The sequence below is a fragment of the Eptatretus burgeri genome, chromosome 12, assembly GCF_056783735.1.
Source record: "Eptatretus burgeri isolate ZD-2024b chromosome 12, Ebu_testis_v1, whole genome shotgun sequence".
Lineage (NCBI taxonomy): Eukaryota > Metazoa > Chordata > Myxini > Myxiniformes > Myxinidae > Eptatretus > Eptatretus burgeri.
The window spans coordinates 72,499,278-72,526,655 of record NC_140972.1 but is presented as its reverse complement, the minus strand read 5'-3'; the positions used below and the strand labels follow the sequence as shown (position 1 = coordinate 72,526,655).

General features: G+C 44.1%; 1 protein-coding gene across 4 annotated transcripts in view; it reads left to right on the top strand.

The window, feature by feature from the left end:
• Window positions 1–27,378, top strand: part of LOC147015903 (adhesion G protein-coupled receptor A3-like) — a 220,366-nt gene that overhangs the window by 126,609 nt on the left and 66,379 nt on the right. For 3 of the 4 annotated variants that reach the window (XM_085848508.1, XM_085848507.1, XM_085848509.1), the window contains exons 4-7: window positions 2,710–2,781; window positions 18,063–18,134; window positions 21,348–21,419; window positions 23,976–24,142. In XM_085848508.1, coding sequence (XP_085704634.1) covers window positions 2,710–2,781; window positions 18,063–18,134; window positions 21,348–21,419; window positions 23,976–24,142 — 383 coding nt within the window. Of the gene's footprint in view, window positions 1–1,539; window positions 1,558–2,709; window positions 2,782–18,062; window positions 18,135–21,347; window positions 21,420–23,975; window positions 24,143–27,378 lie in introns of those variants that run through there. The other variant, XM_085848510.1, reaches the window with a different exon arrangement.

Here is a 27,378-nt window from a genome sequence, read left to right as displayed (position 1 = left end):
GTTTAAAGGTGAGTTCATTTAGCTATGTTCTGTGCACAACACGTGTCATTCTCGAGGAACACAGGTGAAGCCTCAAAAGCCTCTGGGATTTGGCCCGATGAAGGTTTAAGGAATTGTCTATTGGCATCTCATTACATTTGTTCCACACCTCACTCAAAACATATGCTTGTACAGTCGATATAGAGATATAGTTTTGTTTATCTTGACTTACAAGATTTATTCCATTAAACGCATTGTCGCAGCACAGTTTGCATATTTTAGCATCATCTCTTATCTTTAAATTGTGCAAATGGTGTATTTGTGTCAAGATATTCATGACCTATTTTGATGCCTTTCACCTCCTCACCCCCCCCCCCCCTCCGCAGTCCCCATATACATAATGCTGAACCAATCTTGACTCTTTCCACTGCGAGTCTTCAACTGATGACCCCTATATTGACATACAGATAGAATTTAAGTCAGAGACTGACTAATTTTCCTTTTTTAATCATTCCTATTATTATCATGTTAATTCTCTTTCAGTGAGAACGTGTCACGTGCATGTGTGCAGATTATCATATCAGAATGGTTATGCATGTTTGGGTGTTTGTGTGTGTGTACATTGTGTGTGTACATTTTAATTTGTATCATCATGTGTATCCCCCCCCTCACCTCCTTACAATAACCATACAGCCTCATCATTACTATCATTAGCCCTAAGCATCCTCGCTGGAAGCCCACAGCCACAAAGAAGCCGTTCGCTCCAACCGGATTACCCCACAGATCGAGTAAAGAAGAAATGTTAAATCCTTGTCTGTATTGTGTGAGTTGAGAGCAAGTTGTAATTAATTGGGGCACAGTGTCAACTCCAAGGTGACAGCACGGGCGGAACGGGTTCTGAGTCGGGTCAAGTTTGCGTTGGTGGGTTTTCTGAGGTGGTTGGGAGCATGTCCAGTTTCTATTGTCATGCGAGGGTGTTGTAGCCAAATTGAGTCTAAACAATGATTGGTACTCTGGAGCAGTGCAGGAGGGTTTGTTCAGATGCCTGGATCGCTTGGTGTAGTTCAGTGAGTTCGGTTGGAGCATGTTGGATGAAGGCATTCATGGCAGCTATTGCACTGAATGCAGGTGTGCCTTCTTGTTATGGGTCTGTTACATTTAAGGCAGATGTTAATGGGTCACGGATTCTGCTCTATATCTCCAGCATATAAGAGGAGCAGGAGTTGAGAGGTGGAATTCTCCACCACTGGAGAGGTGGAAAAAGAAGAGAACAAAACGGTTAAATAAAAAAAATCCAGGGAAAGAGGGGGAGTCGTGGGGTGGCCAGCCAATGGGGCCATAGTCTGAAGACTGGGGAAGTTGAAGGAAGTTTGCAGTGTCGGAGTCTTCCTCATGAGGCGTTCTTCATCCACCGGTAGTCCCACGACCAGCACGTCTCTTCTGCCAGGACCACCATATATCCTTATCTGTCACGGAGTGTCAGTTCTGCCGAAGCACTTTCGAGGCAAAGGAGTCTACTGAGTGGTTGCCTGTGGGAATCAAACCCAAACTGACATCATGTTTCACTGGAGGCTAAAGGTATTATGTTGGCCACTGATTATTCTGAACCATTCATTTTCACTCCCTGCTCGGCGGCGGCGGCACAAGAAAATTCTTTGTTGGTGCGGGAACATGCAGGTGTACGGGGTTTGAGCACCTCGGGTGTAATAGTGTGGAGAAAAGAGCTTCCTCCACCTCCACCTCAATCGCCCCAACAATTCTCCGCACGCTTTGCTTTCAGCTCCAACCACGCTTTGGTTAAGAACATCATTATGAACAATCATGACTTTCAGGGCATCTTTTGCGCCGAGTGTCAATTAACAATCATGGTCTGCAGGCGAGGATAAAGGAGCACAGATGGGGAGCCATAACAATTTACAAGCTCTGTCTGAAAATGTGAAATGGTCATTGTACCTTGCCTGCCTCTTTACATTCAAAAACCCTTTCACTCATTTGACGGGATGGATTTTAAGTGCCGTGCATGTGTCGGTGTATTTACGATGAAGCAGCTGTACCTTTATACAACAAAGTACCATTCATTGAGTTTGTTCGGTTTGTGGTTTCAGATGTTCTTAAATCCATAGAACTCCCGACTTGACCCCAACTCTGGTGGGGTCAGTAGCTCACATGCGGCACTCCAGAAGATTGGTTTGTTGAGAGCAATGGAGTTTGAGAGTGAAAGGACAGTAACTCTGTTTTATTGTGCTTCATAAATTACTAGTATCGCAAATCAACATTGGAACATGTGGCTTTGCTTTCAAATTTACCATCAGCAAGAGAAGAAAGTACTTGTAATATATAGAGACTAATGGAAACATAAACACACCATAATTATGTTCTTGTATCAGGTGCCATAATGTCCTCCTCCCCCCTCTCCATTTCTTTCAGTCCCCCAGCCCTCCAGCCCCCCAATGCTAACCATTGTATATTCTGTAATTGCATGAAACCTCAGCACTGTGTAATAAAATAGTTATTTTATATTCTGTTGATGAGTAGCTGATTCACATGACTTGCAGTAAATGTGTAGTTAACTAGGAAATACTTTGGTTACAGAGCAGCTTATACTGCTTGAGGGTTTTCCACCATTATCAGAAGGAAGTGCACATGCAATTAACATGCGATGTTGGTCACACTAACAGGAAGCCTGTTTGTTCTGCCACCCACTGCTCCATCCTCCCTTGCCCCCACAAGGGATTTGAAAAGCAACCTCATTAGTACAGTGGAGGCCGGGGCGTTCCTGGGTCTCACGAAACTCCGGAAGTTGTAAGTAGAGACATTGCATCTTGTCTCCCATCCAAGCTTGCTCTCTGAGAGCAGTGCTCCACAGCACCACTTCCTTCCTCCACTTCTTGCTTCAAACCTTACTGCATTGATGAGCACTCCAGGGGTGTTCTCAATGTTCTTCAGTTTCTTCCCCCTCAATATCGATCTTGCTATCCATGAACATGTGAAATTAAACAAATGACAACCTTTGCAAACACTTTCTGCAAAGGTTTTTTTTTTTTTTTAAAGCAATTTCATTGTATGGAAGCCTGTGTGTCTGCCTGCGTCTTCACTTGTCTGTTGAAGGTAGCTGAAATGTTTTGCATGTAATTGTAATGTACAAATTGCTGTCTGGTGAAGTTCCACTTCCTTGTGAAGAATGCTGTCCTCCTGAAGGGACAGTAAATTTGGATGTCCTGTTTACCAAGTGGATAGCATCGATCTTTGGTAAGACTGGGCTATGGGTTGTTACTGGAGCCCACTTCCAAATTCTTTGCATGGGTCGAGCCTCTTCGTGTGAGTTATTGACAGTCTTTTTTTTTATCTAAAGGTGTTTCAACAGTCCAAAGAGGCAACAAATATTAATGGCCCATGACACAGATTGGCTCCAACCTTTCGATATATGATCCTTTTAACAGTTGCTCAGGTTGTTTAACACTGAACAGAAAACTTTTATAAGGAGGGCATGGCGATTGTGAATATGACGCTTCCAAAGATGTATTCGGCTTACCAAAATGGCAGATATGATTTTTTTTTTTCGGGTTACAATTGTGGCTGGTGTCAGGCCAGCTGTCCAACCAATAGGAATAGAGCGGACATACATACATACATACATACATACATACATACATGCATGCATACATACATACATACATACATACTCTTGCTCCACTATATATAGCTTATAGTACATTCACTGCAAGCGGATTATGCCACAAAGAACAAGTAATATGTACCCTTAAAGTATTTTCCAATAATATTGTTGTGGTTACCAGATTCGCAAACCACCATTCAGGTCCCTTAGGTGAGGTATCTCGGTAAGTGCATGTGTAGTTAGGCCCAAACCCGTTGTCTAGTGGGAATACATGTCATTTATACGTGCTGCGACTCTTCAGGATAGCCGTTTTTCTTTTACTATCTTTATTTTGGACCAACCGCCATGATTACCATCACAACCACAACATCAACCACCGACCACAACCACCGCTTCACCACAACCGCCACGACCTTTCCGTCACACCTCGCAACCGTAGCATCGCCACCGTTCTTGCCCCGCTGTGGGTACCGGTGTTGGACTCATGCAGAACGCGCGTCGAACAGCGTGTACAAAATCACGGATTTTGTGCTTCAAAAACGGATCAAAAACGACACACGCCCACTTTTTGCCGTCCAATCGGTGAGCGAGGGGCGAATTGGCCCCGCCTCCAGAACGATCGATATATGCAAATTTGTGGATCAAAAAGCCTTCACGCCCACTTTTTCTCGGGCCAATGGGGAGCGAGGTGAAAGGTCAAAGGGAGGGGGTCAAAGGCGAAGTTACGGGGGGATAAAAGGACGGTGTTCGTCAGTCGGAGAAGAGAGAGAACGAGAACGAAAAGGAGAGTCGCAAACGAGAACGAGAAGGAGTCGGAACGAAGGAGAACGAGAACGGGAAGGAGTCAGCAGGACGAGAACGAGAAGGAGAACGAGAACGAGGAGTCGGAACGGAGGGGACGAGTGTGGAAGTCTGGAGCCCGAAGCCTGCAGTGGCTGGAGAAGCTGAAGAGAACCGGACGAGGGGGTGCTCGCGTCGGTGCCAGGAGCTGCACGCCCGAGGGAGGCCGGCAGCGCGACCTGGCCGAGGTGGAGACGCACACCAGGGATAATAAAGATCCTCTATACCCCGAGCATCAGCAACCCCCTCCTGTTTCCCCCCGGCTGAGATAGTGCGACCGAGGGGGCCCCGTTCCCACCCCCTGCCAGGCACTGTCCACGAGGCCCGCGGGTTGCGGGGCCATCGCCGCTCCGCGTCTCATCACCAGACGGGTAGGCCCGACCCGGTCTCGGCCTCAGGCCTGCCTCATTCTTGAGGTATTTCTTTTCCTTGGTTTTGGGTATGTGTTGTCGGCGCCGTCTGTGAAGTAGAATTGTATAAGTGTTGCCGTGTGCTCGGTAGTCGGTATTAGCTCTGCACTGTGTTTTCACTTTTATGTTTGCTTTTTGTGTAAATGGAATTGTGTTTTCTTTTTTTGTGTGCATTTGGTGGAATTGTATTTGTGTGCTTTCCGTTCGTCGCGAATAAATGTGCTTTATTGTTGAACTGTTCTCCCGCTTCGCTTCGTCTTTTCCCCCATTGAACCCTCATCTTGCTTCACGTAAAGGGTTGGTAGTGGGCTGAATACGCCCGATAATTAATCGAACCGTCGAGGTCGACGATAACACAGCTCGGTTATTCTGATAGTACGGAACGGGTCGCTTAAGTGGCCCGTGTCCGAAGTCGACCTGCGGCGAGGTGCGATCGCCCGGTCTACCCTCCGCGTGGGTACTTAGGTAGGTCGAATTTGGCGAGCAACCCTATCCCACGCGGGGGCTGATTGGCTCGATCGCGGTGTGACCGAAAGGTCCACCCGTGACTGGTTCCCGGCGTTAGTCCGAGAGGGTCACGACTGGATTGTCCGTCCGGTGGGCGACGTGCCGCGATTCGAGTTACGTGGCCGTCAGCACGCCGGCGGGCGCGAAAACCGCAACAATATTCACATCCTGGGCTGCATGACCTGTGTCTGTCAATGTCCTCCATCTGCATGGTCATGTATCATGACCCACACAAATCAAAATGACGTATCATGAAAATGCTCAAAGGTACAGTATTGTCTAAATTGCATTTCTGTTTTTTTTCCCCCCATGGGTTCCTTGTGGCCCTTATCCTTATTCCACAATGATCCCACAACCAGATACTTACGGGCTTGGCTATCCCGACTACCATACTAACATTTCAATGAAAACTGCATAAAGCATCTTACCTTTTTTGCTTAAACCATCTTACCTGTATGCCATCCATCACATACCAGTCGCATCGTGAAAATGTTAATATAGTGTATCTTTCAAATTGGGGCATTATCTGACTGTACTGCACGGATTTTATATCAAAGAGGAACCTCGTACTCATGTGGGTTATAGAATGTTATTTCAAATCAGTACAATCAAATTTAGTGCAAGCATGTTGGTTGGGCCCGAACTTTATTTTCGCAAAGGGTGAAGGGACACATGAGACAATCGATGATTAGATTAAACTGGCAAGTAAAAACATGTCTGTCTGTTAGCCAAAACAGTTTGCCTGCGATATCTGTTTGTCTCCTGCTGTTGTCCACAACTTTCTCAGTCTGTCGTTTTTATTTGTTCTGCAAATTAACAAAAGGTATGAACATTCTGTGTGTACTGATGTAACTGTAGCTAAAGGAGTGTCATGATAGCCCCACTCTACCCCTTCCCCAACTAAACACAGCAAAATGGGAAGTTAAGTCAGACTTGAGTCCAGGTTCTTGACTTGAATCCTATAATAAAAGGCTGTCCTCAAAGCCCATTTCTCTGCTTTCTTTTGCATGTATGGCTGTGCTCATCTGTCTGAGTTATTGTTATTTCTTGCACATCTCTTTCCTGGGGGATCAACATTCATTGTTGTCATGTGGTTGTAGTGTGGAAGATTTTTCTTCGTTTTTTTTTTTAGGTTCTGGCTGATAGTTCAAATGATGTTACTCAGAAAAATGCCAGTTTACTTTGAAACAACTTCAGTATTTATCTAGTTTCAGAGTGGCTTTTTGGTCAAGTGGTTCAAGACTTGCTTCTTTCTCCGTTGATTGGTGTGGGTTTGGTTCCCATGATCACTGGAGATATATTTACAACCCGCACTTGATAAGAGTGACAAGTAAGCCAAACACCACTCAACAGATTTTTGAGGGAGGTGTTCATCCTGTGGTAGACTGAAATAAGCTGGTTTGTGGTTATATTGAAGGTCTTCATCTTGCCATAGACTGATAGAGGCTGGTTTGAGGTTTTTGCAGGTATATATCCCATACTAGTATTGGATTGTAATAGGCTGGTTTGTGGCTGTCTTGGTCTTCATCCTGCCATGGACTGAATGTCTTATTTGAGGTTATCTAAGTCTGCATCCTATCATGGATTGTAATCGGCTGGTTTGAGGTTGTCTTGCTGGTTTTTCTCCTGCAGTGGACTGAAAAAGGATGGTTTGAGGTTATCTAGAAGGTTTTTTTTTATCCTGTTGTGACCTGAAATAGTCTGATTTAAGGTCATTTAAGTCTTCATCCTGCATAGACTGAGATAGACTAGTTTGAGGTTTTCCAGGTCTATATCTGGGAGTCAACGGGTTAGGATTGACTAGTTCGGTGGGGAAACTTCAGCCATTCCCCATGCATGAAATGCCCCATACAGTCAGCGTCTATTTTTATAGCCTCTCCTAACCACACTCCGACTGCCTAGCTTCTCGTGCTGACCCCTGTTTTCCAACAGATGGCAGGGGTGTGCAAGGCGGGTCTCAGGTGCCTTAAAACCATATTGCTCTGGGTGGGTGGGGGGCCATCATCCTTGGTTGGCAGCCCACCTAGTAGAAGGATAACTCCAATTTAAAATCCCCAGCTATGGGTTAAATAACCTGGCACCGAGCAGCAGCGATGCCTTGAGCTACTCATTGGCAGATGAATCCCTCTTGGGATCAACGGCACTGTCTCACATAGATGGAGGCACATTTTTCAACTTTATGAAGAAATGGTTCCGTCTACTGTGCTTCACATTTCCCCTGTCCCAAGGGAACAAAGTATTAAGCGTCAACCCCAAGGCGTCACAACAGCCCATAGTTGGCATGTGGATTAGTAAGTAGTTCGTCAGTAAGGTCTATGCACAATATTAGATTGTTCGTGGTTATCCAGAAGGTCTGGTTCATGTTTATCTGGAAGGTCTTCATCCTATAGTAGACTGAAAAAGGCTGGTTTGAGGTTATCCAAGTCTGCATCATATCATGGATTGTAAAAGGCTGGTTTGAGGTTATCCAGAAGATCTTCATCCTGCAATGGATTGTAAAAGGCTGGTTTGAGGTTATCTAGAAGGTCTCCATCCTGCAGTGGATTGCAAATGGCTGGTTTGAGGTTATCCAGAAGATCTCCATCCTGCAGTGGATTGTAAAAGGCTGGTTTGAGGTTATCCAGAAAATCTTCGTCCTGCAATGGATTGTAAAAGGCTGGTTTGAGGTTATCTAGAAGATCTCCATCCTGCAGTGGATTGCAAATGGCTGGTTTGAGGTTATCCAGAAGATCTCCATCCTGCAGTGGATTGTAAAAGGCTGGTTTGAGGTTATCCAGAAAATCTTCGTCCTGCAATGGATTGTAAAAGGCTGGTTTGAGGTTATCTAGAAGATCTCCGTCCTGCAATGGATTGTAAAAGGCTGGTTTGAGGTTATCTAGAAGATCTCCGTCCTGCAGTGGATTGTAAATGGCTGGTTTGAGGTTATCCAGAAGATCTCCATCCTGCAGTGGATTGTAAACGGCTGGTTTGAGGTTATCCAGAAGATCTCCATCCTGCAGTGGATTGTAAAAGGCTGGTTTGAGGTTATCGAGAAGTTCTCCATCCTGCAATGGATTGAAAAAGTCTGGTTGGAGGTTATCGAGAAGATCTCCATCCTGCAATGGATTGCAAAAGACTGGTTTGAGGTTATCTCGACTCGAGAGCACATATTGAAATGTGAGCACACCTATTAATCACTTACTATTGAAATGTGAGCACACTTATTAATTACATACTATTGAAATGTGAGCACACCTATTTATTACTTACTATTGAAATGTGAGCACACCTATTAATTACATACTATTGAAATGTGAGCACACCTATTAATTACTTACTATTGAAATGTGAGCACACCTATTATTCACTTACTATTGAAATGTGAAAACACTTATTAATTACATACTATTGAAATGTGAGCACACTTATTAATTACATACTATTGAAATGTGAGCACACTTATTAATCACTTACTATTGAAATGTGAGACAACGTATTAATTACATACCATTTCAATATAAGTACATCCTTAATTATGTACTATTGAAATGTGAGCTCACCTATTAATTACTTACTATTGAAATGTGAGCACACCTATTATTTTCTTACGATTGAAATGTGAGCTCCCCTATTAATTAGACTAATGAAATGTGAGTACACCTATTTATTACTTACTACTGAAATGTGAGCACACCTATTTATTACATACTATTGAAAGGTGAGCACACCTATAAATTACATACTATTGAAAGGTGAGCACACCTATAAATTACATACTATTGAAAGGTGCACACCCCTATTAATTACTAACTATTGATATTGTGAGCACACCTATTAATTACATACTATTGAAATGTGAGCACACCTTTTAATTACATACTATTGAAAGGTGAGCACACCAATTAATTAGTTACTATTGAAATGTGAGCACACCTATTAATCACTTACTATTGAAATGTGAGCACACTTATTAATTACATACTATTGAAATGTGAGCACACTTATTAATTACATACTATTGAAATGTGAGCACACTTATTAATTACATACTATTGAAATGTGAGCACACTTATTAATTACATACTATTGAAATGTGAGCACACCTATTAATTAGTTACTATTGAAATGTGAGCACACCTATTTATTACTTACTATTTAAGTGTGATCACACCTATTAATTACGTACTATTGAAATGTGAGACAACCTTTTAATTACGTACTATTGAAATGTGAGCACACCTATTAATTAGTTACTATTTAAATGTGAGCACACCTATTTATTACCTACTATTGAAATGTGAGCACACCTATTAATTACGTTCTATTGAAATGTGAGACAACCTATTAATTACTTACTATTGAAATGTGAGCACACCTATTTATTACGTTCTATTGAAATGTGAGACAACCTATTAATTACTTACTCTTGAAATGTGAGCACACCGATTAATTACGTTCTATTGAAATGTGAGACAACCTATTAATTACTTACTATTGAAATGTGAGCACACCTATTAATTACGTTCTATTGAAATGTGAGACAACCTATTAATTACTCACTATTGGAATGTGAGCACACCTATTAATTACGTTCAATTGAAATGTGAGACAACCTATTAATTACTTACTATTGAAATGTGAGCACACCTATTCATTACGTTCAATTGAAATGTGAAACAACCTATTAACGACATACCATTTCAACATAAGTACAACCATTAATTATGTACAATTGAAATGTGAGCTCACCTATTAATTACTTACTATTGAAATGTGAGCTCACCTATTAATTACTTACTATTGAAATGTGAGCACACCTATTAATTACTTACTATTGAAATGTGAGACAACCTATTAATTACATACCATTTCAATATAAGTACATCCATTAATTATGTACTATTGACATGTGAGCTCACTTATTAATTACTTACGATTGAAATGTGAGACAACCTATTAATTACATACCATTTCAATATAAGGGTCAGGTCAGGTATGGGAGCATGTGCCAGAACAGCGCGTCGCTGCATCCACTTTCCGCCGGTACTCCAGGGGCCTCCGTCTGGCCATCCCCCAGGCAGATGCCAGGCCCATCCCCATCTCCTTGAGATGATGGTCAACTTGCTGCAACCACGAGGCATGTGGTCGGCCCACTGGCCTCCTCCACTCATGAGACTCCCTCGCTGAGAGAATTTGGTGAGCAGGATCAGCGTCAGGAAAACGAGCCACATGTCCATACAGCCGCAACTGACGCTCACGGACTATGCAGCTAACAAATCTCATCCGAGTTTCTCTCAGCAACCGCTCGTTGGACACAAAATCCGACCAGCGATCGCCAAGGATTCTCCGAAGAGACCTGGTACCAAAGGAATTAAGTCTCCGTCTCAGATCCTTGGTCAGAGTCCAAGTCTCGCATCCATAGAGCAAGACTGGAAGTACCAAGGACCTGAAGACTCGGACTTTTGTCCTCCCACACAGGTACTGGCAGCGCCACACCCCATGATCCAGTGAATCCATGACTCCCCAGGCCCGACCCAGACGTCTATTGACCTCTGACTCGCAGCCAGCAGAGACATGAATATCACTGCCAAGGTAAGTGAATCTCTCCACGACCTCAACATCCTCACCACAAACAGACACAGACAGGACAGCAGCATCCAAGATGTCACCGAAAGCCTGGATCTTAGTTTTGACCCAAGAAACCCGTAATCCCAGCGGCTCCGACTCCTCATTCAGCACCTCGAGGGCCCCCAAAAGGATGTCTAAAGTCTCCGCAAAGCTGACTGCATCATCTGCAAAGTCAAGGTCTGAGATTTTGACATTCCCAAACGATGCACCACAGCTAGATCTCTCCGACATCCTCCCTAAAATCCAGTCCATACAAGTGCTGAAAAGTGTGGGGGCAAGTACACATCCCTGACGAACTCCAGTAACAACTGGAAATAAATCAGAGATGGCACCACCACACTTCACAGCACTCTCAGTACCAGAGTAGAGTTCAGACATCAGATCGATCAGTTTCGGTGGCACCCCACGAAGACCAAGAATCCTCCAGAGGACATCCCGATTCACTGAATCGAACGCTTTACAGAGATCAACATAGGCTGCAAGCAGCCCCTGCTGAAACTCTTGTCTGCATTTGACCTGTCTCACTGTTCGGTGAGGACACGAAGTGCAAGGATACGGTCAATCGTTGACCTCTTTGGTGTAAAGCCTGACTGCTCTGGACGCTGGTGCTCAAACAGATGGTGGTGAACCCTATCAAGAATTATCTGAGCAAAGACCTTGCCCAGCACTGAGAGCAGCGTCACCCCTTGGTAGTTATTGCAGTCTTGGTGATCACCCTTCCCTTTCCAGAGAGGGACAACAAGGCCCCTCTTCCAGTCAGTTGGGATGATGCCTGTGTTCCAGACAGAGCACAAAACTGAATGCAATGACACGAGTGCAGCATTTCCACCAGCCTTGAGAAGTTCAGCATGGATGCCACAGATCCCTGGAGCTTTGCCCCGTTTCAACTGGTTCACCGCAGCCCGTGTTTCCACAAGCGAAGGTGGACCACAGTTGATTAGAGGGTCAGCAACAGGGATTGTAACACCCTTGACGTCCAACTCGACAGCTGGGGGATCAGCCTGGTACAACCGCTCAAAGTAACCGGCCCAGCGGGCCTTCACTTCAGACTCCTCTGTCAAGAGCCTACCACTCTCCGCTCGAACTGCAGTGCTCCAAGGGATGGGCTTGGATGAACGCAATGCGCGAATTCCCCTGTAAGCAGGACGAGAATCACCTGTCCACAGGTGATGCTCTACCCCCTCACAGATTCCTCGCACATAGGCCTATTTGTCCACCCTCAGTGCACATACAGTTTTACGCCTCAGCTCCCTGAACAGCTCAGCTCTACCATTCAGCCTGGCCCTGTGACTCTGGTCAATGGTATCCAGTGTCCATTGAGAGACAAAATTCTTCTTTGCCCTGCGGTGAGCTCCAAGACATCCACTGGCAATATCAAGGATGGTGGTCTTGAAGGCACTCCACAACTCTTCAGGACCCCCCAAAGCACCCAGACCCCCCAAGTGTCCACTCAGCCTGTCCGCAAACTCCTCAGCTACTCTCTCATCCCTGAGCTTGCCAACATCCAGCCTAGGCTGGGATGGTACCATTCTCCAGGATTTAAGGTGCAGCTTTAGAGTTGCTACAACAAGCCTGTGGTCAGTATTGAGGAACTGAGCACTCCGGTAGACCCTGCAGTTCTGGATCATCCTCCAACGACTGTCAATGAGGACATGGTCAATCTCCTTTGCCACACCGCCAGCATTGGAATACCAAGTCCAGCGATGAGCTTGTGGGCGCTGAAACCATGAACCAGCCACCCTAAGTCCATGACTTCTTGCAAAGTCAAGGAACTTAGTGCTATTCTGGTTCATAGTTCCTGACCCATGGGGACCAACACACACCTCATAACCATCCCTGTCAGTTCCAGTCGATGCATTGAAATCCCCCAAGACTAGAAGTGTATCTCGTCTGGGGCACTGATCAACCACAGACTCGAGTGTGGCGTAGAATGCATCCTTCACGGTGAGATCACTCGTCTCAGTCAGAGCATAAACAGAGACCAGGGAAATGACGCCTAAGGAGTGACGAATCCTTAATCTCATAACATGCTCGTTGACCGGTGTTACCTCAATTATCATTGGGGTCAGCTTATTGGACACAGCTACAGCAACTCCTTGGGTATGGTTACCATCAGAGCGACCAGACCAATAGTAGGTGTAACCACCCACATTATCTCGCCGCAATCCGATCTCCGAACCTCAGAGAGAGCTGCAGTCCCGATGTCCAAACGCTTGAGCTCAGATGATAACAGAGACAGGTGATCATCCTCCCTTAGGGATAGGACATTCCAGGCACCCACCCGAAGTGACCGCCTCAGGTTAACCCAAGGAGATCGCCATCTGGTGGATGACACCTCAGCACCACTCCGACACACTCTCCCGCCATCTGACCCAGGGATGTTACCCCGTGGTTTCCCTCCTATCATCAAAGATTGGGGGTCCCGAAGGCTTTGCCCCAATCTCGTCATCTGGTGAGCTGCCCTGCGAAGGGAAGCTGCACAGGAGGTACTCCCACGGAGTGGGTTTTCAGATTTTCTTGCGTTTTTGCGTTTTGCGGAATGGAGGGTTTTACGGTGGCCGGAGTGCAAATCCTGCCACCAACCTCCTAATGAAAGTAACCCAACTGCAGCAGGACGTCCGCAGACACAGTTGGGCACTAGATATGGATGGCCGTTGGCTCACAAGGAGCTCCTCCGCCCTTTGACAGGTTTTGTTTTTAATCCTGCTGGGTGTCCATATACAAACACCCTCCTCACCAGAAAACCCGGTGGGGGAGACGGTTTAGTCGCCGACAACCCGACCATGGAACAGGTTAGTACAGATTTACATGGTACCTGTAGCAGGTCACAGATCGAACCTGACCTGACATGCTCCCTAAAATCCTCCATAAAATGATTAATGTATGAAACATTCATAAATAAAAACGTAATGTTTGAGAAAAAGGTTGCTTGAGACATATTATGGAAGTACATCAATATAAGTACATCCATTAATTATGTACTATTGAAATGTGAGCTCACCTATTAATTACTTACTATTGAAATGTGAGCACACCTATTAATTACTTACTTTTGAAATGTGAGACAACCTATTAATTACTTACCATTTCAATATAAGTACATCCATTAATTATGTACTCTTGAAATATGAGCACACCTATTAATTACGTTCCATTGAAATGTGAGACAACCTATTAATTACATACCATTTCAACATAAGTACATCCATTAATTATGTACTATTGAAATGTGAGCACACCTATTAATTACGCACTATTGAAATGTGAGACAACCTATTAATTGCATTCTATTGTAATGTGAGCACACCTATTAATTACATACTCTTGAAATGTAAACATACCTGTTAATTACGTTCTATTGAAATGTCAGACAACCTATTAATTACATACCATTTCAACATCAGTACATGCATTAATTATGTGCTATTGAAATGTGAGTACACCTCTTTAAAACGTAGTGTTGAAATGTGAGTGCACTTATTTATTACGTTCTATTGGAAAATGTTTGCCGTGATTACATTTATTAATTACTTGCAAATACAACCCTTCGCTTAGCTGATGGCAATATTTAGAGGGGGAGGGAGAGAGAAAGATGTTGTGGGGGGGGGGAGAAATGGGGAATAGGGGGGAGAGAAGAAGGAAGAGAGGGGAGGAGGGTGGAGGGGGGAGTGATGGGGGCGTGAGCTAGGAGTGGGGAGCAATGAGAGTGTAAGAAGGTTGAGGTTAGAAAGGGGGTGGGGGAAACGACGCCTTTCCACACGTCGCTATAGATAAAGGGAGGGGTGTTCGTCTGGAGAATGGGGGAGAGAGGATGGGAGGGGGAAATAGGGAGGGGAAGGGGTGTTCTGGACTTGCATTTGGTAGGGAGAGTTGAGGGGAAGTGGGGGTGGGGGTGGTCCCATCTGCCAGCATTAGTGAACGAAATGAGGTACGTTAAAACAGCTCATTCAAACAGGTCACACAAAACACCGCCCGGGTGCTGCCCTGAGATGTCCAGGGTGGGTGGAGTAGGATGGGCTTTGGGAGGAGGTAAGCATGATGGGAGAGGAAGGGAAGGCAGCATGAGGGGAAGGGAAGGGATGGCAGCAGGAGGGGAGGGGAAGGGAAGGCAGCATGATGGGGAGGGGGTGAGAAAGGCAGCATGAGGGGAGGGGAAGGGAAGGCAGCATGAGGGGAGAGGAAGGGAAGGCAGCATGAGGGGAGGGAATGAGAAGGCAGTGTGGTGGGAGGGAATGGGAAGGCAGCATCAGGGGATGGGAAGGCAGCATTTATCAAGGAGTAGAAGGCAGCGTGAGAGGAGGGCAAGAAGGTAACGTGAGAGGAGGAGAAAATGGTTGCTTGAGAGGTGGGGAAGAAGGTAGCGTGAGAGGAAGGGAAGAAGGCAGAGTGAGAGGAAGGGAAGAAGGCAGCATCAGAGGTGGGGAAGAAGGTAGCGTGAGAGTCGGGAAGAAGGTAGCGTGAGATGAGGGGAAGAAGGCAGCATGAGAGGAGGGGAAGAAGGCAGCGTGAGAGGAGGGGAAGATGGTAGCGACAGAGGAGGGGAAGAAGGTAGCGTGAGAGGAGGGGAAGAAGGTAGCGACAGAGGAGGGGAAGAAGGTAGCGTGAGAGGAGGGGAAAAAGGTAGCGTGAGAGAAGGGGAAGAAGGTAGCGTGAGAGGAGGGGAAGAAGGTAGCGTGAGAGAAGGGGAAGAAGGTAGCATGAGAGAAGGGGTAGAAGGTAGCGTGAGAGGAGGGGAAGAAGGTATCGTGAGAGGAGGGGAAGAAGGTAGCGTGAGATGAGGGGAAAAAGGTTGCATGAGAGAAGGGGAAGAAGGTAGCATCAGAGGTGGGGAAGAAGGCTGCGTGAGAGGAGGGGAAGAAGGTAGCGTGAGAGGGGGAAGAAGGCAGTGTGAGAGGAAGGGAAGAATGCAGCGTGAGAGGTGGGGAAGAAGGTAGCGTGAGAGGTGGGGAAGAAGGCAGCGTGAGAGGAAGGGAAGAAGGCAGCGTGAGAGGAGGGGAAGAAGGTAGCGTGAGAGGTGGGGAAGAAGGCAGCGTGAGAGGAAGGGAAGAAGGCAGCGTGAGAGGAGGGGAAGAAGGTAGCATGAGAGGAGGGGAAGAAGGTAGCGTGAGAGGAGGGGAAGAAGGTAGCGTGAGAGGAGGGGAAGAAGGTAGCGTGAGAGGAGGGGAAAAAGGTTGCATGAGAGAAGGGGAAGAAGGTAGCATCAGAGGAGGGGAAGAAGGCTGCGTGAGAGCAGGGGAAGAAGGTAGCGTGAGATGAGGGGAAGAAGGCAGCGTGAGAGGAAGGGAAGAAGGCAGCGTGAGAGGAGGGGAAGAAGGTAGCGTGAGAGGAAGGGAAGAAGGCAGCGTGAGAGGAGGGGAAGAAGGTAGCGTGAGAGGAGGGGAAGAAGGTTGCATGATAGAAGGGGAAGAAGGTAGCATCAGAGGTGGGGAAGAAGGCTGCGTGAGATGAGGGGAAGAAGGTGGCATAAGGGAAAGGGCAATCAACTTGAAAGGATGGAATGGGAAGGCAGTGTGAGGGGAGGGGAAGGCAGCATAAAAGCAAGGAAAGGAAGCATGAGGGGAGCGGAGGCAGCATACCAGGGCATTACCATGGTGATAAAACAAGCTCAAACAGCAACGTTTTCTTTTTAACCGCCTTATTCTATATAAAACCTGGCAGAAAATCTCTTCCTCCTCCATCTTCTTCTTCACTTATAATAATGCGAGTCTCGTTCAATCCTGTTTCTCATACCCATTAGATTCGGAAAATGTTGATTGTACACCACCTTTGAAAGCATCACAAAGGACTATTGAGAGATGGGGCTAGAAATGATATGTAGCATGATATTTCAAGAAATTTTGGATGGATTCAGATGAATTAAGGTGGATGAATTGGTTTTTGGTGACATGAACAAGGTGATTCCATTTTGATTAAGGTCCAGATCCAGATCTGGCCCTTCAAGTGGGTACAAAATGTAAACCGCTCAGCCTGGCTGAGGGTATGCCTCCATCGAGTGCCATTCTGGTTAATTACTGTTCTCCATGTTCTCAAAATATATGTTTGTTTGAAATTTGATGACGAAAGCTCTCATGGTAAAAAGGTTATCGTCTGCACGCACACACGCACACATGCAAAACCCCATCTCCCGAGATTGGCTGAAAAACAAAAGCTGGGGGCATTCAAAGGTTGCGCAATAATGATACAGAATATGCAAAGGAACAAGTCTTACCAATGCATTCACACATCTCCACTTGTTTGTATGAGCAAAACTCATTGTTCAGCTTGAACGAAGCATCCAATTGCAGACATATTATGTAGAATTGCACAAAGATGTACAGTGTGTTGTTCAAGCATAAAGGAATGACCAAATACAATGTTAAAAGAAACAAATATTACTGGATGTCTCAGTTAAAAAGTTTAATTTAACAACCTTGTCCGAAAATATGTACCAAGGTGTATTGTGACGTCATAAATGCGATTTTTTTTTGGGGGGGGTGTTGTTTGTTTGTTTTTGCAACTCTTGGATAAAGTATGGCTGCCTTCACAACATCACTGGGGAATTCGCTAAAATAGTATTTGCTGCTGAGTGATGTTTTTCCACATAAAGATGCGAGATGAAAAATTTAATAATGATCAGACATGGTAATTCTCTGTTTTTGCCATTTCAGATGACTTTCCCCAATGACTGCATCAATCCAACATGTTATTTCAATTATCCGATATCCTTTCGTCATCTCATTTCAATACAATCATTGTTGCCTTTGGTTAAATTGTTTTTGTTGATGAAATTAAATAATAATTACTTCCGTACAATGATTATAAGGCTCATGGTGGAGCTTTTATACATACAGGGCATGCAGGCCAAAGACATTGGGAGGCAACAGTGTACCTTTGTATTAAAGCTGAGAATTTTGCTGACAATGGACAAATCAACACATTGTCTGTTTGATTTGAATTTGGGATATCCAGCACGTTGAGGCAAGTGCTCAGAGGGGAAGACTAAAGTGTGTTTTACTTTTGTGGTCTATTTCACAAAACAGTGAACAATCGAATCACATGACCATTTGAATTTCTAACGTTATCTCTTTTGTTCCAACATTTCCATCACTCCTTTTCCTTCGAAGGGATCTTTCAAACAACCGCCTCGGCTGCATGAACAAGGACACATTCGAAGGCCTACCCAACCTCACACGTTTGTACGCCTCCTAGTGGACTTGCACACTGTATTATTATCATCATTATTGTTGTTATTTTTGAAAATCACTTTTACAATGGTGTGTGTGTGTGTGTGTGTGTGTGTGTGTGTGTGTGTGTGTGTGTGTGTGTGTGTGTGTGTGTGTGTGTGTGTGTGTGTGTGCTCGGAGTTATGCTATATTTTACACTGTCTCTTATGAGTCTCCAATAAGCAATGAAACCGATCCGACCAGTGAATCATTACTTAGTTTTGGAGTGGCTTGTATTTATGCCATGTCGATGTGCTTTGTTCTGGAACCACTCAGAGTGAGTGGGAAATGGCAAGGAACTTGCTGGTAAAGCAGTTCTTTAGGACTAGTTGGAATACTTTTGTTTTTAGTTGTAAAAACCTTGGCACAGTTTGGGGTAAATGATTCAATGATTTTTTTTTTCTTCCCCCTATGTGTTTTGGGATAGGAAAGCGGTTTGGTTTAAATAAAGAAGACTTTGACATAGTTTGCCAATCCATTAAATGTGATAAATACATTTCAGCAGCCAATGCAAATCAAAAAAACGGTTTACTCTTCCAATTGCCTTCATCGAGTTAAAAAAAAAATGCAACTCACACTATTATATCTGAATGGGGTAAACGTTGTAACCATTATATATATATATATATATATATATATATATATATATATATATATATATATATATATATATATATATATATATATATAATGCTGAATGATACTTCATTTAAGAGCTATTGGGTCTGGACAGTGCATAGGGAAGCCCAGAAATACCGATATTCACGCAATTTCCCTTTATGTGCATTTTTGTTGTGCACACAGGTGGTGTATAGGCTCAGAGTCGCTGGTTAGTGCACCTACTGGAAGTAAAAAAATAATATAACCATTCAGTAATTTCTGTCCGATGGGTAATTCCCTTTTAATTGACTTACTTCGCCGAGAAACCTCAGCAGCCTTAACAGTTACTGACCATCATGTGGACTTGGAGTGGGGAGGGGTTGAAGACTTTAAGAAGAAAGGGGAGCTGTGGATCTGGGATTGAGGACTTGAAGAAAAAAGGTGAAGTGGAACACACAGCCGGAGTGTTGGGGGGGGAGGGGGGTGAAGGGTGGCAGAGAAGGGACAGAGTTGGGAAAGGGGAGGTTGAGGCTATGGGGGGGGCGAAGGAGTGGAGCACTTGGGCTTGATAGGGTGCTTGTGGACTTGGACTCAGGGTTTATGACTTGAACAAGAAGCAGGAGGAGAGGGGCAGAGAGTGGATAGGAGAGCTACAAGAAGAGGTTTGAGGACTTGGAGTGGGGAGGGGACTTGAAGATTTGGAGTTGTGGACTTGGGGCTGGGAAGAGGTGGTAGAGGGGGATTGAGAACTTGGAGCTGGAGGGTGGGTTCGGTACTTGAAGAAGAAAGGGCTTGAGGACTTGAAGCCACATTTTACATGACATGGAATTTCCAACAGTCCCTGCCATTATGCTGTCAAAGGACATTCCTGGCAAACTCCATAAATATTCCACCATTCCCTTACAACAGCCCGATGGTTATCTGCTCGTATATGTACATATATATATATATATATATATATATATATATATATATATATATATATATATATATATATATCTTCTTCTCCTTTCGGCTGCTCCCGTTAAGGGTCGTCGCAGCAGATCATCCGTTATGATCCGCATAATGATTTGGCACAGGTTTTATGCCAGATGCCCTTCCTGACGCAACGCTAGTTACCTCTTACGACACAGGGATATGGTACACCTATTCAAACCGGGGCATACACCGGGCCCAGTACACGGGTACGCACTTCGCCGACCTCGGAAGGATGACAGGCTGAGTCAACCTGGTGTGTATTAATTCAGTGGCCCAACGGGGCTTGAACTCAGAACCTTTTGGAATCCAAGCTGCTGCCCAAACCACTGCGCTAACACTAGGCTTATATATGTATGTATGTATATAGATATGTGTATATATATTATCATTCCTCATATATTTTGATGTATCAAACCTTCCAGTATAACCCTTGCTAAGAAACAACTTCAGCAGTACCAATGCTCTGCATTAGTGTATCGTACATCAGAATCATGCATATATATATATATATATATATATATATATATATATATATATATATATATATATATATATATATATATATATATATATATATATGAGATTATCGTACATAATGTCTGACATCAAGTTAAAGCTTTCTCGGGGTTTGAAAGCATGGTCAGACTGCTCAGCTGTCCATATGGCCCATTCCCATTCTTTATCATACCATGACTAAATCACCACCTGTTGAGGTTATGCTCTCAGTAGGGGTCTGGCTTTCACTGTGGTGTTATTCAAGTGGAACCACATTTACAGCTGCTGTTATTACATTGAGGAGAATCCCTCATTTCTCAACCATTAAATCTACTCAACCTTCCTTCCTAGAATTTCTGCTTCTGAGTGAAGCCTAACAAGTTTAATTACCTATCAAAATCATATTACGACCAAAGTAATCGCAACTGCATCAAACTCTCACACTGAATGTGGTAATTTGTATGACATTTGGATGACAGAGAGGGTTAATGTTGTGCAGTTGACCCTTGCCAAGATGAAACGTCTTTGAGATGAATGTTGATTAAATAATGGCTATATGTATGTATATATATATATATATATATTTCAAAAATTTCATCCACTTACCAAAATTAATCTCAGGGAGAGACAGCAACAGTCAGAGACAGAGACAGAGACAGACAGGTAGTTATTTAAGAGCACACCATGAGTCGTGATGTTTATATGTGTGCTGTGACACGTCTACAAATTATGAGTTGACATTTTTGTTCAATACTAATATCATTCCTCATATAAATAAAAAATGAAAATTAAGTTTTTACAAAGTTTAATCACTGCTAAAAGTAGTCATGCATTAATTAAGTGGAAAATGTACTCGGGTTCCCGTCCATTTTCTAATGAGTATGGCAGGGTCTTCATGGAAATGAAAAAAAAGGAAAACGTTGTCGTAATTCATTGTGAGAATAGAGTGTGTGCGGCTCACTAATTATATCATGATGTTGAGCATAAATCTGAAATCTCACAATTTATTTGTTGCACATGAGACATCCCTGTATTCCATTGGAATTTTTCTTGATGCATGCGGGATGGACACGGACCGTGCTATTAATTTCGCTTCTCGTCTCTCTGCCACAGAAATCTTTCTGGAAATATTTTCACTACCATTACAGAAGGAACATTTGACAACCTCGTCTCTCTAAGATTCCTGTAAGTCTCGTGTTTTGTTCTTTTATTTGTTCAAAATTTCCAATGAATTAATTTGTGGACTGCATATTTTACTCTGCAGCCTCAGAGAGGCAATTATTATTCATAGGAAATGTAAATATTACGATTCCAGCAATCTTACCACTATTTTTTTTTTGAAGGAGTCTGGGATCTGGGGATGGGATAGTCATTGTGGGGGAACCGTACTTGGTAACAAGTGCAGGCAGAGGGCCAGAATGGCTTTGTGAGAATCTACGTATATCCCCTACACCCCACTGGCAGTGGACACCATACACTCCCTTCCTTCCCCTCATCTGACCATTATACTCATCTCACCAACTCTTTTTCTTTTTTTCAACACATCATCTTCCCTCTTCCTTTTCATTAATTTTCATTTAATTAATTTGCTCCAAAACACCCTCCACCGCCACTCTATGCCACTCGGAGTGAGTAGGAAATGGCAAGGAGCTCGCTATATTATGTATATGCCATAAATGGAAAGGAGTTTGCCTACATAATATGAAAATGCCTTCTTAAACAGACAATTGAGGGAAATGGCTAATTAAATTCATGTTTGAAAACACACAGCAGGATATTGTTCTGTTTACCACAGAAGGCAAGTGTGAAGTGGGGGTCTAGGGATTTTGAATAAGGGATCTATACCGAGGCAAATCATTAGGAGGTACTCCCTGGGCAGGAATTCCATGGTAAAGATTTCACTACAGTCTTGGCTTCTCTTCCTAGAGCCTCAGATTCGGGGAGACAGTTGATTTATCAGCGTAGCCGTGAGCAACAGATGTGGGTGTAGCGTCAAGTCAGCAGGGACAAGCAGGCGCCTGCTCTTATTCCATTGGCCTGGCGTTCCTCGTGATCGAATCCTTGTGCCCTCTCCATGAGACGAGTCAGGCACATATGTCTTGGGTCTCTTTGATCTTTGACATAATGTGTTTGCATTGCGACCCTTTGGTAGGAATCGAGCAAAGCTTGTGACTGCTGAAAATATGGCATTGCTGCAATTGCTTTGCTGCATTTGTTTCTCCGCCCCTCCCTCCTGCGTTGCCCCTTCCTGGCCCTCTTCTCGAGCTAGGTCGAGGTTTATGTAAGAGCTTCAACACTGGAGAAAGATTGTGGACAGAAAATGCACGAACAGTGCATACATTAAAAACTGACATACTTGGGTCGACCTCAGATAGATAGACAAACAAATAGTGAAAAATAATGGGAGAGATCACCATCTTGCGTTTAACTTTTTCAACAATTGGTGAAATCAACAAGATGTTGATTGAGGTATACTAACCTCTGTGATAACTAAGGAGAACCTGACGTTTTGACCATTATCCCTCGTCAGAGAAAAAGAGCTAATAATACAAGATACTACAAGGGTTAAACCTGAAACTTCAGCTTGTCCTTGCTTCCCATGGCAATGAGCATACCTCAACCAACGTCCTGTTGATTTATTCTATTGTTCCACCTGTCTGCCGATGCAGATCGACACGCGTCTTCACCAGAAAAATCTAGCTTCTTGTCGTAACCTTTTCATCATTAATGGTTGAATAAAAAGCAAGCATAATAACATGCGTCACATGACAACAAACGTCTTCATAGCAATCACTTTGACACCACAGTTGTAGTTAAACATATATTTCCTATTGCAGCATTAAATTGGACGTGCTGTAAATTCTGTAGCCAATAATAGTTGTAAAGTGTAGTTTGATCCTGATGTAGGATGAATGAATGGTTGGATCTCTGCAGGAAGGATAAGGAATGGAATTAATTTGAGGACAAGTCCTTATTTTTCAAGCTTTAACTTTGAAGGAAATGCGTTATTGGGATTTGCATGATCCATTTCCAATGTTGAAGCTATTTTCATATAGGGCAATGAGTGCATATAGGGCTTTAAAAGCAGGTCACCAACCTTTATCCAATGAGTGTATGCAAGCGTGTATGTGTATATACATATATATCTTTATATATATGTATATATGTATATAAATATATATATATATATATATATATATATATATATATATATATATATATGTATATCCCCACATTCCATTGTTTAGCCAGCACACTAAGGAGTTCCTCAGCCAGGCTGCCAAAGAAATCATGAATCACTGCTCAGAGTTAAGTAAAATGCTGTGCAGTGAATTGAAGTACAGCATCTGGAAGGCATTTTCATGTACTCACGCTGCGTCAGTTTAGACACTTCTTGACAGCCGACCAATTTGGCACTACTCAGAGCAATTTACACTAATAAGTAAAAAATGGGTTGCTTTTTGCCAGGACCTTTCTTTGTTGCCCTACCACTAAAAAGAGAAACAAAACGACTTGTGGAATTCGGAGAACACCTGTGAGATAGCTGGTAGTCGTAGATTGGCTTGAATGAGTTTTGCTGCAAAAAAAAAAATCAAAAAATCTGAACTTCGTTGAAAAACATCGGGGGAAAAGAAACTTCGAATGTTTATTGTAATTGTGATTTTTTTTTTTTGGTGTTTGTAAACATTGTACTGTTATTATAGTCTTGGCTGGATGATGACCCACAGTTTTCATGCACAGGGACTTTGCGAGCGACGTTCTCGTCTGTGACTGTGGTTTGGAATGGCTGCCGGCCTCCATGCGTTCTCGGCCTCGTGTTCGTCTCTCGGACCGTACGAGATGCGCCCACCCTCGTGTCCTTTATGGCCTGCCATTGAGTAACATCCGTGAAGGGCAGCTCACGTGTGGTAAGTTCCAGGCGAGAGATTGTGTATCCTATTGTTGATTCGAGTTGTGACGGGTCCGAGTTGAAATTCACTAGTTTGCCTCTTGGTCTATGTTGACTTGTCCGTTCTGTCTTACAATTATTTTGGTTAATTAATTAGAGGACAATCTCTTCCATCAACAGGAAAAAATAAGTAACAGGAAAGGGGAAGAAATAGTTTGTTAAACAGTCGTTTAGTTGTCTTTGGGTCCCAACGATGACTATAACCAAAAAAAAAAATTACGTATGAGAGGTTGATGTATTCACTGGTTCACGTTGTGTTTTTTCAAATATATATCAACAACACGGATGGCTTGAAGCAACTTGTAATCAACAGCAGATGAGAGAAATGGCGAGAGAGGGTCCTGACAAGCCAGTACCGTTGATCAACACCTTACCATACTTAAAAACAGCTATAGCAGACTGAGCAAGACCAAAAATATTTGGTACATGTACTCCAAGAACGTCCACAAGAAAATCACAGATGTGGATGCAGGGGGAAAGTTTGTTTCCTGACGATTACGTTTTCAAAAGTACAAGGGCACTCGGTGGGGCGCATACCTCCACCGCGTCATGCCTGATCTACGAGAACATATCTGGCCCAATACATTTTTGAAATATCATGCTATACAGTACTATATCGTTTTTGGCCCTGTCTCTCAATGGTGAAGAATCCCTTTGAAAATTAAATAATTCTCGTATCCAAATCCAGATTCGGATCTTCAGAAAAATCGAATCAATTTGTCCTTGCCACACACACAACCTGTCCATCAAGTCTCATCCGAATCCGTCCACAACTTTTTGAGATATCGTGCTATATATCGGTTTATCCCGATCTTTCAATGGTGAAGAATCACTTAAAAAATTATCAGATCCGTATCCGGATCCGAATCTTCAGCAAAATCTAATCACTTCGTCCTTGTCACACACCGAATCTGTTCACAAAATATCAACCGGATCCGTCCACAATTTTTTGAGATATCCTATACTCAAACAGACAGAAAAACAGACAAACAGACAGAAAGGGGTGAAAACATAACCTCGTTCACCTTCGGTAGTGGAGGTAATAAGTAGAATGAGTGTAAGTCAAAGGAAGGCTAACAGTTGGACAAATACAAGGTGATGTATCTCTTACAGTACAAAATTTTCAGTTGGCCTGTTTGGCATTCCGACCTGAGTAGGGAGTTCATGATGCAGAAATCCCAGGTTCAAATTACATATACATTGTCTACTTATGTGAGACGGAAGAAGACAGACCAATGACCTGTCTGTGGTGAGAGAGTTGCAGACCCAAAGACTCAGCCTCATCGTGGGAGATACCAATGATCCTAAATTTCTTCACAGCGTGAAGCCGAGAAAGGTGAGAGGCAGGACCACCAGCCCAGAAAGAAGAACAGTACTCCATCAGGCTGTGGCTGAAAGCTTTGTATGTGGTCAGGAGCTCGAGTGTGTCAAGGAAGGACTTTGCATGACTGAGGATGCCCAGTCAGCAACTGGCGTTGGAGGCCAGGTTGGAAATGTGGCTTTCCCAGGAAAGATCATGGCAGATAGTGAGACCCAGAAGCTTGAATGAAAGGACTAACAGAAGACTAACTAACAGGAAAGACCCAGAAGCTAACAGCTGCTTCTGCTCTCCCAACAATGGATGGAGGTCCTCAATGCCAGACGTGAAATCAAAGCCATATCCCGAGACATATCACGTGCTTTTGACACGGTCTAGCACCCAACCCTGCTCATCAAACTTTCTTCCGATGGTATCCAAGGCCGTCTCCACTCATGGCTCACAGACTTCCTCTCCTGTCGCAGCCAACATGTAGCACTAAATGGAGTTCTATCATCCCCTTTTCCTGTCCAGGCTGGAGTTCCTCAAGGTGGCGTTCTGGGCCCTGTTCTTTTTTTGGTTTTCATCAATGATCTCCCCGACTCCCCGGAAAATCCTCTTTATCTCTTTGCTGATGACTCCACCCTCTGCCGTACCATCTGTCATCCCTCAGACCGACAAGCAGTAGCTTATCAATTCTCTGCAGATCTGGGTAAAATCACAAACTGGTCCAAGACTTGGAGTATGTCTTTCAATCCTGGCAAATCGCGCCCACTCTCACTATGTCTCTCCAAAAGGACCGATGGGCACCCCCCCCCCCACCCCCATCTACTTTCTCAACAATCCTCTGGAAGAAGTCCTTTCTTTCAAGCTTCTGGGTCTCACTATCTGCCATGACCTTTCCTGGGAAAACCACATTTCAAACCTCGCCTCCAAAGCCAGTCGCTGACTGGGAATCCTCCATCATGCAAAGTCCTTCCTCGGCCCACCTGAGCTCCTGACCACTTACAAAGTTTTCAGCCACAGCCTGATGGAGTACTGCTCTCCCCTCTGGGCTGTTGCTCCTGCCTCTCACCTTTCTCAGCTTCACGCAGTGGATACCAAGGCATTTCGGATCATTGGTTTCTCCCACGATGAGGCTGAGTCGTTGAGCCTCTCACTCTCTCACCACAGGCAGGTCCATGGTCTTTCTGTCTTCTACCCTCTCCTCTCTGGTCTTGCCCCCCTGCTATGTTTGCGATTTGTCCCCACCATATTTCTGCAGAGCGCTCAATGTCCACCAACAACCCCCTTCTGATAATCTACCAAAATCACGAATCACCGCTCACCTTCACTCCTTCATTCCTCTTTTTTTGCTGCCTTTGGAATAAACTCCGTCACTCTGTTCAATCCCATTCTTCCCTCCAGGCCTTCAAAACAGCTGTTCACCACCACCTCTTATCATCCCCCATCCAAAAACCTCGATCTTTTCTACCCCCGATAATCCACCCCAAACCCAGCTCCTTCAAATTCCCTGCTTTCCTTCCTGAAAGTCCCTGTAATGTCCATCTTGTATACCTCGTGTTCCCCGCCCCATCCCTCTCCCTTCCAACAGATCTCCTAATATCTCTGTTCCTCACTGTTTTGTCCTTCCCACGCCTCTCTTGTGTCATGCCCCCCTTTGCTGTGCGTTGTGTGTTAGCTCTCATACGAGCCTCGACAACATACAAAAGAATAATAATCATAATAATAATAATAATAAAATGGACAACTGCCTCGCCACAAGCTTCAGTGTATCATGGGCAGGAGGAGTGGTGGGACATCTGAAGAATGGAGGGGATAAAGATGTGCATGATAGAGATCAAGTTTCGATGAAAGAATTCAAAAGACGAGATGATGTCGGAGGAGATCGAGATGGG